Here is a 13,986-nt window from a genome sequence, read left to right on the forward strand (position 1 = left end):
GAATTCAGAGAAAAAAGTCAGAATTTAGATAAATAAACTTAGAATTGCAAAAGAAAACAAATTAAATTACAAGAAAAAACAAGATTTGCCAGAAATAAACTCAAAATTACAAGAAAAAAAGTCAGAATTGTGAGAAATAAACTTAGAATTGCAAAAGAAAAATAATTAATTACAAGAAAAAAAGTCAGAATAGTGAATTCAGAAATAAATTCAGAATAGCAAGAAATAAACTCAAAATTACAAGGAAGAAAGTCAGAATTGCAAGAAATAAACTAAGAATTCTGAGAAAAAAGTCAGAATTTAGATAAATAAATTCAGAATTGCAAGAAATAAACTAAAAATTACACAAAAAAGTCAGAATTGTGAGAAATAAAACTGATTTTCTATATCCAGGTAGACGGCAGATAGCCAGTAAAAAAAAAAAGCTTTTTTGTTTTGTAAAAGAAATGCATATATTTATGTAGTGTGAAGTCTGATCTTTGAATAGGACATTACATCAAACCATAGGACAGAAATAGTAGTTATTCAAGTATTTCTATTTAATTTTGAGCATATCAAAGGAGAAAGTTAGTTTAAATTTTGACTTTGTCGCACCAAAGGACAACAAAACCCTTAACACTTTTGTAAAACATCAAAACATGATTTATATATTTATAACATTATGTATCATTCAGCATGTTTTTAAATGTTACCACTTTCAGAACGTTCAAAAACATACAAAGTAACATTCGCATAATACTTGCATAATAAGATACAATGTTGCCTCAACATTCGAAAAAAACAAACAAACAAGAAACGTTTTAAAAGTTGAGGGAACATTCAGAAAAACTGTTTTCATAACTTCTGTCATATTTAATTATCTGCCATATTAAATGCATAATATTGATCTGACATAATATCCCACATCATCTGGAGTCCGTTCTGATTTGAAAGACGCTGATTGGTCGAGCGCGATGGGTGTTTCCGCATTCTGCTAGCGGCCCTCAGGCGCTGATTGGACGAGCGCGGTGGGCGTTTCGCATTCCACTACGGGCGCGCGCACGAGCCGAGCCCAGCGCGGAGAAACAGAAGCAACGCATCCGAGATCCTCCTCAATATTCTGCTGGAAAGTTGGCCGTCCTGCAGCCGGGATGCCGTACATCCTCATCAGCACACAGATCAGACTGGTGCGTATGACACACGAGCGGTGCCGTGCGCGACACTAATGCTAGCGGTAACGAGCAGCGCGTGAAAGAGCGCGCCTATGAGCGTTATGGACAGCAGTGATTATGATATTATGATGCATTAAAGGATAACAGGTGCGTGTCTGCTGCTGCACTGGAGTTGCTGTTGTTATAGAAGTAAACTGCATGTGCAGAAGACATTTTTAAATGATGTGAGTTTTATACTCATGAATTGCGTTGCGTTCTAAACCATTATGTTCAAACGAGGAAGTTTAATGTTTGCATTTCGTGCATGTGCAGCTCGTGCACCTGCTTGTGTGATCCTGAAATATAAAACGAAAGTAAATAATTTAGTGTTGACAGATTCAAGCCACTGCATACACAAAAACTGTTAATAACAAAAACTTTTGAATGAATATTTGCCGAACACATAGGCCATCTGAGATGTGGATGAGTTTGTTTCTTCATTAGATTTGTAGAAATGATTCAATCCATCACTTGACCATAAATGGATCCTCTGCAGTGAATGGGTGCCGTCAGAATGAGTCCAAACGGCTGATAAAAACATCACGATAATCCACAAAACCGCTCCAGTCCATCAGTTCACATCTTGAGAAGACAAAAGCTGAAACAAATCCATCATTATGACATTTTTAAGTCCATAATCCATAATAACGCCAGTGAAAAAGTCCATCAAACTATTTTGTGATGGATTTGTTTCATGTTTTGTCTTCTCAAGATGTTAACTGATAGACTGGAGTGGTGTGGATTACTTGTGGATTATTGTGATGTTTTTATCAGCTGTTTGGACTCTCATTCTGACGGCACCCATTCACCGCTGAGAATCCGTTGGTGAACAAGTGACAGAATAGCACATTTCTCCAAATCTGATGAAGAAACAAACTCATCCACATCTTGGATGGCCTGAGGGTGAGCATATTTTAAGTGAATGGGTGCCGTCAGCATGAAAGTCCAAACAGCTGATAAAAAAACATCACAATAATCTACAAGTAATCCACACCACTCCAGTCCATCAGTTAACATCTTGAGAAGACAAAACATGAAACAAATCTATCATTAAGACATTTTTAATTAAAATACGAATCCGTAATTCAAAATAACGCTTCCTCGTTAAAAATCCAACCGCGTATGTGTGTAGAGCTGTTTTGGCTTGTAAACAGTGCTTGATCTGTGCAGATTTCAAACCAGACCACTTTTTTTTTTTTTTTTTACTGGAGGAAGCGTTATTATGGATTATGGACTTGGATTTTAGTAAAAAAAAAAAAAAAACATTTGTGATAGATTTGTCTCAGCTTTAGTCTTCTCAAAATGTTAACTGATGGACTGGAGTGGTTTTGTGAATTATTGTGATGTTTTTAATCAGCTGTTTGTACTCTCATTCTGACGGCACCCATTCACTGCAGAGGATCCGTTGGTGAGCAATTGACGGAATGCTGCATTTCTCCAAATCTGATGAAAAAAACAAACTCATCCTAATCTTGGATGGCATGAGTGTGAGCATATTTTCAGTGTATGGGTGCCATCAGAATGAGTTTTCAAACAGCTGATAAAAAAATCACAATAATCCACAAAACCACTCCAGTCCATCAGTTAACATCTTGAGAAGTCAAATCTACCATTAAGACATTTTTAACTAAATTACCAGTTCATAATCCATAATAACGCTTCCTCCAGTGAAAAAGTCTATCAGCAAAATCCAGCCACATATTTGTTTAAAGCTGTTTTGGTTTGTAAACGGTGCTTGATCTTTGCAGATTTCTCTCCTGATTCAGACCAGACCACTTTTTCACTGGATAAAGCTTTGCTATGGATTATGGACTTAATTTAGTTTAAAACATCTTAATGATGGATTTGGACTGGAGTGGTGTGGTTTACTTGTGAATTACTGTAATGTTTTATCGGCTGCTTGGACTCTCATTCTGACGGCACCCATTCACTCTAGAGGATCCGTTGGTGAGCAACTGATGGAATCACACATTTCTCCAATTTTGATGACAGAACAAACACATTTACAAGGAAAACACTTGACAGAAGACATTTGTGTTGACAAAACAAGACTAAAATGACAAGAAAATCACATTAAGTGGTCAAACTGTGTTTGTTTTCAGGAGACGGGGCCCACAATGGTTGGTGATGAATATTCAGATCCTTCTATCATGAACTATCTTGGAGCCCGAAAAACAACCATGCTGGGAAATAACTTGTAAGTGCTTGGTAAGCTTACATGTAAATTATTGTTCAGCAAGTGAACTAATCATTTAAATCAACAGATTAGATTTGCAAAAAAGGTCTAATAATAGCTAACTTGATGATGCTGAGTTCAAAAACTTTCCATCACATAGTTTTTCACAAAATAAAAATACGTTTTCAGGGGAGACACTGCAGACAAAAATGCTGTTTTTTCATGCACCTGTCAAGTTAAGTCTTTCTTTTATAGCACTTTATCTATTTGTGTCCATAGATTTCAATTACAATACATATTTTTAAAGGCCGTTTTGTCAAAATGAGTTTTTTTCTGCTACACTGAGCCAAAAATCACCACTTCAGTAGCACTTACACACATCAGACTTTACATTTTTATTCGTCTCTATATCCTGAAGGTCTTTACAGAGGGATTTGTTCAAACGGTATATCATTTGCTGGATTATATACAACATTTTATTCCTCCCAAAAATGGTAAAAATAAAATAGTTGTTTTCTGAATTATGGCATGACAAAATAAGATGTCAAAAAAAAATTAAACAAGAATTTTGAAACTGACCTCATCCAGTGTTTAGATTTTTGTACTAGAAATGTATGCAAATTAGCACACATTTCATTAAATAATGGCTCATTTGCATATTAAAACCTAAAATTTTAGAAAACTTGTAATACAAAAAATATGTGCAATTATCAATGTAATCAATCAACTGAGTAAGTAAAGTGATAACTATTAGTTTTTTTTCTAAATAGTATATATGCATCAGCTTTAATGCACTTAAAATATAAGCAGCAAAATGACAAAAGTTTTGATTTCAATGACAAAAAGTATTCAAAACGTACATTTTGCCTTACATTCTGCAAAGGACTGGAAAAATATGTGAAGATATTTGCAATCGTTAGAGTTTGGATGCAGTAAAACAATAAAAGATGCAGCAGAAAACATCAGGCTTGTATTTTTGAAATCAGGATTAGCCAATAAGTCATGCCATACATGTGCAATAGGCTGAGAATTGATCAAATAGTTGTAATCTGGCTCAAATAAACACAGAAATCATATGTTTGTGATGTTTTTCTGCTGATTAATGGCTGACACAAGACTTCTTGACTGCAAAAATGATTCTCAAATGTGCTGCAAAATGCATCCTATTTAGTGAGAAAGTGTGACGTGCTTAGAAAGCTTGTCTTTAAAGCACTTATTAAAATCATTTGTGACGTTTGTGTGTCTCGCAGCTCAGAGTATCATGTGGACGAACCGCCGAGACTGGTCTTGGACAAGCTGGATAAGATGGGATACAGAGTGGTCAGCATGACAGGAGTCGGTCAAACTCTGGTTTGGTGTCTTCATAAAGAGACCAGCGACACGCTGTGACTCAGTCTCTCTCGTATTTCAGGTAAACATGGTAAATAAGGTGAGAGGGAGTGATCGCAGTAGCATTTCTTAAAGAAATGAAGTGATATGTGAGACGAAATGAATAAAAATCTCAAAACATGTACAGTGTTCGGAAATTGTACTTTCTCCGATTCAAGTTTTTTTGGATTTACTTTTTTATATGTAAGGAAAGCAAGTTTTGTTTTAATTGTAGTGCTATAAATGAGTTCACTAAGGAATATCATAAAAAAACATAATTCTGTTCTGTATTTTGAATAAATGCTTTGCAATGAGTTCCTGTTTTAGCTCAAAATAAATGACATTCCTAATCTTTGTGATATAGTTTTGATCGGTCTGAAGTTTGTTTACAGTGGATGTAAACATATGTTTTGTCTGTATTGTATCTTGATATGTTAATATTGTTTCTGTATGCTTGTGTGAGAAGCTGTAATTAAAAATAAAGTGAAATAAAATCTGTTCTACAGGGTTTAAAAGTGCTTTATGTTTGAAAGTTGCAAGTCTTCTTGAGATACTGTTATTATAGTGTATAGTGTAATATTTTGAATATTATAATATAATATTGAATTTGATTTGCTTTCCATTTTTGACCAAAACCAGTCAAAATGGCAATTTTTTGTTTAGGCGGAATAAATGAGAAATCTGAGGGTGCAAAAAATCAAAATACTGAGAAAATTGCCTTTAAAGTTGTTCAAATGAAGTTAGCAATGTATATAGTATAGTAGGAAATTTACAAAATATCTTCACGGAACATGATCTTGTCTCAATATCCTAATGATTTTATTCAAATAATTTGGATTTATACAATGTATTATTGGCTAAAAACATACTTATGCTACTTAAGACTGGTTTTAATCTTTTTAGTTTAAGTTTAGTTTTAGTAGTTTTTAGTCATTTCTATTTTAGTTTTTAATTTTAAAATGTTCTATATTATATATATATATATATATATATATATATATATATATATATTTTTTTGTTATATATTTTATTATTTAATTTCTTTTGTGTTTTTGTAATTATTAATAAAATTTAAATATTTTTTTTTTAATTAAAGTTATTGTGTGTTTTGTCTATATGGTTTTTATTAATTTTTATTTAAAAAAAGACTTAACGGTGTTTTTTGTGTGTGGATGTTTTCTTTCCACTAGTCTGAAAAAACACTTTAGAAAAAAACAAAAAGCCCAAAAACTCGAACTTGATAGGTGCATGCCTACAGCGTCTCAGTTAATGTTTATTTATTAATTTTTCAAAATAATTACAATTTGTTTTTTTTTGTTTTTTTACCTTGCTATTAAGGGGCAAAAATCAAACTCAATTTGACTAAGTGATGCATAATATTCAATTATATTATATTAATATTCATTATTTTATTTTTTTAAGAAATCAAATTCACTTTTGTTGGAAAAAAGTTCCAACTCTGAAATGTTTCAGTTTGTCCCTTCGGCGGGTCAAAGGCAAGCTGTGGGGTGACGCCGGGTGAAGACGGAGCGGTTTCAGCTCGGCCTGTGGCAGGACACGTCTTCAGGACGGCGGCTGTAATTGTATTTCCTGTGCTGTAATGTGAACGGGACTCTGTGTGTTCCGCTTCTTTCCAGGAACATGAAAGGAAAGCCCACAGAAGTAAACAGAACCATGTGACGGCCGCGAGGAGAGGAAACAGAGAGCCTGATGGAGAGAAGCAGCAGAAGAAAAGCCTTCTGAGAAAAGGGACTAACTGGAATCACAGCGGTCTGATGGTGTGGAGACAACATGAGGAACGACATGTGCCACACGCCACCCGACGAACACACGCATGCCAAACGCAACCAGAATACACTCTTTCAGAGCTACCATCTGCTTACATTGACTTTTAGATTTCAGCCTGGTCTTGTAAATGAATTATTGGAGGAATAATATGTGACTCTGGAGCACAAAACCAGTCTTAAGTAGCACGGGTATATTTGTAGCAATAGCCAAAAACACATGAAACACAATAACTTCTAAAAATGACAAAATCACACACACAAAAATAAATAATAAAATATGTAACAAAAAGTATAACAATAATAATAATATAGGACATTACAAAATTAAAAACTAAAACTGAAATAGAAATGAATAAAAACGATTAAAACTTAACCTAAACTAAAATTAATATTAAAAAATTTGACCCTGGATCACAAAACCAGTCTTAAGTATCAAAAACACATTGTATGGGTCAAAATGATCAATAGCAGGCAAGGCCAATATTTTGATGTACTATAATAATAATAATAATAATATAAGACATTATAAAATTTAAAACTAAAACTGAAATTTAAATGTATAAAAACCATATAGACATTAAGCACAATAACTACTAAAAATTACGAAAAATAATATATATATATATATATATTATATATATATATACTGTATAAGTAGCACAGATATATTTGTAGCAATAGCCAAAAACACATTGTATGGGTCAAAATGATCAATAGTGGCCAAAGGCCAACATTTTTAAGTACTATAATAAATAAAAATGACAATAATTACTAAAAATGACAAAATCACACACAAAAAATAATAAAATATATAACAAAAATATCATCTAAATAAAAAAATATAAATAATACAATTAAAATAAAATAATTTAGGACATTATAAAACTAAAAACTAAAACTGAACTAGAAATAGAAATTACAAAAAAAAAAAAATTTAAACGAAACGTAAACTAAAATTAATATTAAAAAATGTGACCCTGGATCACAAAACCAAGTAACAAAGTATCAAAAACACATTGTATGGGTCAAAATGATCAATAGCGGGCCAAGGCCAATATTTTGATGTACTAAAATAAATAAAACTGAAATAAAAATTAATAAAAAACATATAGACATAAAAGAGAATAACTACAAAAAATGACAAAAACACACAAAAAATAAATAATAAAATATATAACAAAAAATATAATAATAATATAAGACATTATAAAATTTAAAACTAAAACTGAAATATAAATGTATAAAAACCATATAGACATTAAGCACAATAACTACTAAAATATATAAATATAACTACTATATATATATATAACAAAAATATAATAAAATTAAAAGAAAATAATATAATATAGGACATTATAAAATTAAAAACTAAAACTGAAATAGAAATTACTAAAAACTATTAAAACTAAAATTAATATTAAAAAATGTGACCCTGGAGCATAAAATCAGTCTTAAGTAGCACAGATATATTTGTAGCAATAGCCAAAAACACATTGTATGGGTCAAAATGATCAATAGTGGCCAAAGGCCAACATTTTTAAGTACTATAATAAATAAAAATGACAATAATTACTAAAAAAGACAAAATCACACACAAAAAATAATAAAATATATAACAAAAAATAATAAATAAATAATAAAATATATAACAAAAATATAATCTAAATAAAAAAATATAAATAATACAATTAAAATAAAATAATTTAGGACATTATAAAATTAAAAACTAAAACTGAACTAGAAATAGGAATTACTAAAAAAAGTTTAAAACGAAACGTAAACTAAAATTAAAATAAAAAAATGTGACCCTGAATCACAAAACCAGTCTTAAGCCAACAATACATTGTAAGGGTCAAAATGATCAAATTTTCTTTTATGTCAAAAATCATTAGGATATTAAGTAAAGGTCATGTTCTATGAAGATATTGTGTAAATCTCCTACCATAAACACATCAAAACTTACTTTCTGATTAGTAATATACATTGCTAAGAACTTCATTTGGACAACTTTAAAGGCAATTTTCTCATTGTTTTGATTTTTTTGCACACTTAGACTGCGGATTTTCAAATAGCCGTATTTCAGCCAAATATTGTCCTGGCTTAACAAAACATACATCAAAGGAAAGCTTATTCATTCAGCTTTTTCATTTTAAAAATATATTTAATTAATTGGGCCATCACAGCTAATGTCTACATAACCTGGAGTTATAATCTACCCGCTAACATTCACATTCATCTCCAACAAAATTTAAAGAAATATCACAACCTACCTGCTGCCATCGTTGAAAACTGAGCCAATCAGCTGAGCTGTAAATGTCATGTGACTAATGATTCTCGAGCCACAGGATTGGCTGATGATGCTGCAAGAAACAGAAAGTAAAGTCCATTGACATGCATAATCTAAGAGAAAAATATCATAAAATACTCTTAGAATTAAATTCAAAGTAAAATCTCAAACATCAAAAAATACTAATAAATTAAAAATCAAATTAAATTATCTCATAATTCTCACTTTTTCTGGATAAAGATTGCTATAAATAAAGTTATGAGATATAAATTCAGTATTTTGCAATAAAAAGTATTGCAAGATAAAGAGTTGCAATTATATTTTTTTATTCTGTTGCTTCAAAAAAGAAATAGTGAAATGCAAACTTACCATTGCAATGCATTTTTATTTTTATTCCATATAATTGCAAGAAAAAAAAAGTCAAAACTGTGAGATAAAAAGTTCTTTACCTTTATATTAACTTTATTTTTTTATGTCAAGGCTTCCATTGCTGATTCATTCATAAATTAGTTTTTATTAATTGTAAATGAACTGTCATGTTTATTAATGACACCAATCAGAATCACAGCGACATTTGAGTCAAGCATCAGTAAAGAACTTTAAAATCTCTAAATGCAATTATTAAAAAAGATTTATTAAAAAGAAACACAGCACAATCACACTTTAAATGCTAAATATTTCAGAAAACTTTATAATAATCATCTGCGTGTCTAACCAGGAGGCTTAAACACTAAAAAAGGTTTTCATTTCTTATAATAGAATAATGACACTATTGTCTTCTATCCAGCTGCTTTAACGTTGAAGTCATTTCTTAATTGATACATTTTACCCACGACAATAAATACTGGACTTGCCAAAAATATTCAACTAAAATTCATAAGAATGTAAATCAAAAAGGCTTTATTATTGAGTGAGAGTTGAATGTCTGTAAAATCCAAAGTAAAATGCTGAAAGTGCAGTGAGTTAGTTTGAGTCACGCCGTCTCGTCCTCTTCCTCCCTCTTCATCTCCTCGATCAGCTTCTTCCTCTCTTCAGCCTGTCTGAGTCTCATCAGCACCACGCTCTCGTAATCACGCTCATTACGCAGACAACTCTGAGAAACACACACAAAAACACACACATTGAGATGAGCAAGTGTCATAGTCACCCGGGTCAATGCAGGTGTGATGAAGGCAAACGGAAGACTTTTTAAGAGGAAGTAAAAACAAGTTAAGGAAAAAACATGATCTCTAAATACAAGTTGCATGTGCAAAGTTTGATTTATTTATTTATTTATTTTTTGAGTTTTAACAGATCTCCATTACTTTTGAAAAAGTATATTTATATATATTGTTTGTTTGTTTGTTTGTTTTCGTTTTTTGTCAAATATTAATTCTTTTTAAAAACATTTTTATTTTATTTTATTTTATTTTATTTTATTTTATTTTATTTTATTTTATTTTATTTTATTATTTTATTTTATTTTATTTTATTTTATTTTATTTTATTTTATTTTATTTTATTTTATTTTTAAATACAAATTGTGCCAAGGAATGATTCTCAGTTTGTTTTAAAGAAAAACACTTGTTTTTTTCCATGGGAAGAAAAATTCTTAACGTCAAGTCAAATCAAGCAAAATAAAATCAAAAAAGTAAAAATATATTGTATTGTTTTTTTATATATTTATATTTGACTAAAAAAACATTAAGTGCAAAACTGTAAAAATAAAATAAAAAAAATAAAAAACATTGAGTCAAGTATATGTTATATATATATATCGTCACCTTAGAATTATAAGGTTCTATCTGACATGTTTGTCAAAATTTAGTTATTCACATATTCTTATTCTGTGAAAATGTATTTATATTATTTGATGTTTCTTTTGTAAGCTGTGTACATTTTGGGCCATTTTTAAAAAAACATAAATGGTTCTATCTACAGAAGCCTATGGAACACAAAAACTTTGAAGCTCAATATCTCAAAAGTGCTCAGAACGCAGATAGAACCTTATAATTCTAAGGTGACGATATATATAGAACAGCACTTTTTTTGTGCTATATATTGATGTGTGTGTGTGTGTGTGTGTGTGTGTGTGTGTGTGTGTGTGTGTGTGTGTGTGTGTGTGTGTGTGTGTGTGTGTGAGTGTGTGTGAGTGTGTGAGTGTGTGTGTGAGTGTGTGTGTGTGTGTGTGTGTGTGTGTGTGTGTGTGTGTGTGTGTGTGTGTGTGTGTGTGTGTGTTTGTTTTTGTGACATATCAGGACACAAATTTGTGTAATAACATGGGTATGACATAGGTATTACAAGGAGAGGGTGACTTATGAGGACATTGCCCATGTCCCCACTTTTCAAAAGGCTTATAAATCATACAGAATACGTTTTTTTGAGAATGTAAAGATATGCACAGTCTCCTGTGAGGGCTAGGTTTAGGTGTAGGGAAGGTGTAGGGTGATAGCAAATATCGTTTGTACAGTATAAAAACGATTACGTCTATGGAATGTCCCCACAATTCACAAAAACAAACATGTGTGTGTGTGTGTGTGTGTGTGTGTGTGTGTGTGTGTGTGACCCTGGATCACAAAACCAGTCATAAGGTTAAATTTTACAAAACTGAGATGTATACATCACATGAAAGCTCAATAAATAATCTTTCTATTGATATATGGTTTGTTGAGACATGACAATATTTGGCTGAGATACATCTATTTGGAAATCTGGAATCTGAGGGTGCAAAAAAATCCAAATACTGAGAAAATCACCTTTAAAGTTCTCCAAGTTAAGTTCTTAACAATGCATATAACTAATCAAAAATTACATTTTGATATATTTACAGTAGGAATTTGACAAAAAATCTTCATGGAACATGATCTTTACTTAATTTCCTAATGATTTTTGGCATAAAAGAAAAATCAATAATTTTGACCCATACAATGTATTTTTGGCTATTGCTTAAGACTGGTTTTGTGGTCCAGGGTCACATATACATATACATATACATATACATATATATATATAAATATATAAATATATGTATGTATGTATGTATGTATGTATGTATGTATGTATGTATGTATGTATGTATGTACAATGTTTTGTATCAATATTTCTTTGGAACCTGTGATACTTTTTTCAAGATTCTTTGATGAACAAAAGGTTAAAAAGAACAGCATTTATTCAAAATAAAACTCTTTTCTAACAACATAAGTCTCTGCTATTGACTGCATAAGAAGCATAAGAAATGTCTTTAAAATTAACATTAAACATCTTTAAAGGGAGAAATCTCTACTATTTTGGTTGTTTTGTGACAAAATGATACAAAAAAAGAGCAAATATCTGGCAGTGGGTTTAGAAAAAATCCATTTAATTCAAAGTAAAAACAAGTTTTCATTCCCCGCTGGCAGACATTTGTTCTGTTGTTGTTTTAAGCAAAGATTTAATTTTGTTCCATTTCTCTGAGGACAAGACTTCATATCTTCAGTTTGCATCTCCAATAAATGTATCTTGATTCAAGGATGTTTAGATATTTATATTGGAACACAAAACAAAACACTGAGGAAGATATTCATTTTTTGCAGTGCGTGCAACATTTCATGCCACGGCTTTATGAATGTAAGACTTTCTGCTCTGATTTAAGGCCTTAATTTGTGAAAATGTCAGAAACCCTGCGAGAGGAAAATGATTTGACCGATGGAATACTGTTATGTATTAACTTCGTCTGATATAAAATCAAACTGATAAAAAATGGCAAATTAAATCTTTTAAATTAGATATTTGTGCTGCATTGAGAAACTGCATTAGGCTCAATTAAATTACTTGAACTGAACGCCTTTTAACATTTGCACTCAAAGTAAAAATTCTCAATGCAACTTCAAAATGGTGTACATGAATGCAGTAATAGCTCAAAATCATTGCATGAGTTTGTCAAAAAGCTGTTTTCACTGGAAAAAAAGTTTGCATCTGAAGTAAACGTATCTTTTTTCAGGACGTTTAGATACTTATATTGGCATACAAACAAAAAATACTGAGCAAGACGTTTATTTTTGAGCAATGCATGCAGCATTTAATGTCGTGACGTTAATGAAATAAAGACTTTCTGCTCTGATTTAAGGCCTTAATTTGTGAAAACTCATTTGACTGATGGAATTCTGTTATGTATTAACTTTGTCTGATATGAAAACAAACTGATAAAAATTGGCAAAATAATTTTTTTTAAATTAGATGTGCAAATCACTATAAAAGAAACTTGCGTTGCATTGGAAAAAACTGTATTAGGCTCAATTAAATTACCTGAACTAAAAATATAAAACCTATAAACTACAAAAAAAAAAAAAAAAACAAAAAAACAAGTAAGACATTTATTTTGCAATGCATGCGGCATTTAATGTCATGATGTTAATGAAATAAAGACTTTCTGTCCTGATTTAAGGCCTTAATTTGTGAAAATGTCAGAAACCCTGCCAGAGGAAACTGATTTGACCGATGGAATTGTGTTAAGTATTAACTTCGTCTGATATAAAAACAAACTGATCAAAAATGGCAGATTATTTTTTTTAATTAGATATGCAATGCACCATGAATGAAATTTGTGTTGCATTGGAAAAACTGTATTAGGCTCAATTAAATTACTTCAACTGAAGTATTATTGAAAAATTCTCAATGCAACTCCAAAATGGTGTACATGAATGCAGTAATAGCTCAAAATCATTGCATGAGTTTGTCAAAAAGCTGTTTTCATAGGAAAAAGTTTGCATCTGAAGTAAATGTATCTTTATTAGGACATTTAGATACTTATATTGGCATACAAACAAAAAATACAGAGCAAGACGTTTATTTTTGAGCAATGCATGCAGCATTTAATGCCATGAATTTAATGAAGTAAAGTTTTTTTTTTTGCTCTGATTTAAGGCCTTAATTTGTGAAAATGTCAGAAACCCTGCAAAAAGAAAACTCATTTGACTGATGGAATTCTGTTATGTATTAACTTCATCTTATACAAAAACAAACTGATCAAAAATGGCAAATTAAATCTTTTAAATTAGATATGCAATGCACTATAATTTTTTTTTTGTTTGCATTGCATTGGAAAAACTGTATTAGGCTCAATTAAATTACCTGAACTAAAAATCTTTTAACATTTGCACTCAAAGTAAAAATTCTCAATGCAACTCCAAAATGGTTAATGAGTTTGTCAAGAAGCTG

General features: G+C 30.8%; 2 protein-coding genes across 3 annotated transcripts in view; one reads left to right on the forward strand and one right to left on the reverse strand.

The window, feature by feature from the left end:
* Positions 1–1,079: 1,079 nt before the first annotated feature.
* LOC141296387 (GTP cyclohydrolase 1 feedback regulatory protein) lies at positions 1,080–4,760 on the forward strand. Of its 2 annotated transcripts, none has more exons than XM_073827636.1 (3): positions 1,080–1,166; positions 3,293–3,387; positions 4,617–4,760. In XM_073827636.1, the coding sequence occupies exons 1-3, from the start codon at positions 1,131–1,133 to the stop codon at positions 4,753–4,755; spliced, it is 270 nt and encodes an 89-aa protein (XP_073683737.1). In that variant the 5' UTR covers positions 1,080–1,130; the 3' UTR covers positions 4,756–4,760. The 2 variants fall into 2 exon arrangements, with proteins under 2 accessions (XP_073683737.1, XP_073683738.1); XM_073827637.1 differs by having other exon boundaries at positions 1,081–1,166; positions 3,296–3,387.
* Positions 4,761–9,229: 4,469 nt separating this feature from the next.
* The window catches only part of LOC141295705 (dnaJ homolog subfamily C member 17-like), an 80,742-nt gene continuing 75,985 nt past the window's right edge, over positions 9,230–13,986 (reverse strand). Inside the window, exon 11 of the mRNA XM_073826967.1 lies at positions 9,230–9,904. Coding sequence (XP_073683068.1) covers positions 9,785–9,904 — 120 coding nt within the window. The 3' untranslated portion in view covers positions 9,230–9,784. The remainder of the gene's footprint in view (positions 9,905–13,986) is intronic.

The sequence above is a fragment of the Garra rufa genome, chromosome 21 (genome assembly GCF_049309525.1).
Source record: "Garra rufa chromosome 21, GarRuf1.0, whole genome shotgun sequence".
Classification (NCBI taxonomy): Eukaryota; Metazoa; Chordata; class Actinopteri; order Cypriniformes; family Cyprinidae; genus Garra; species Garra rufa.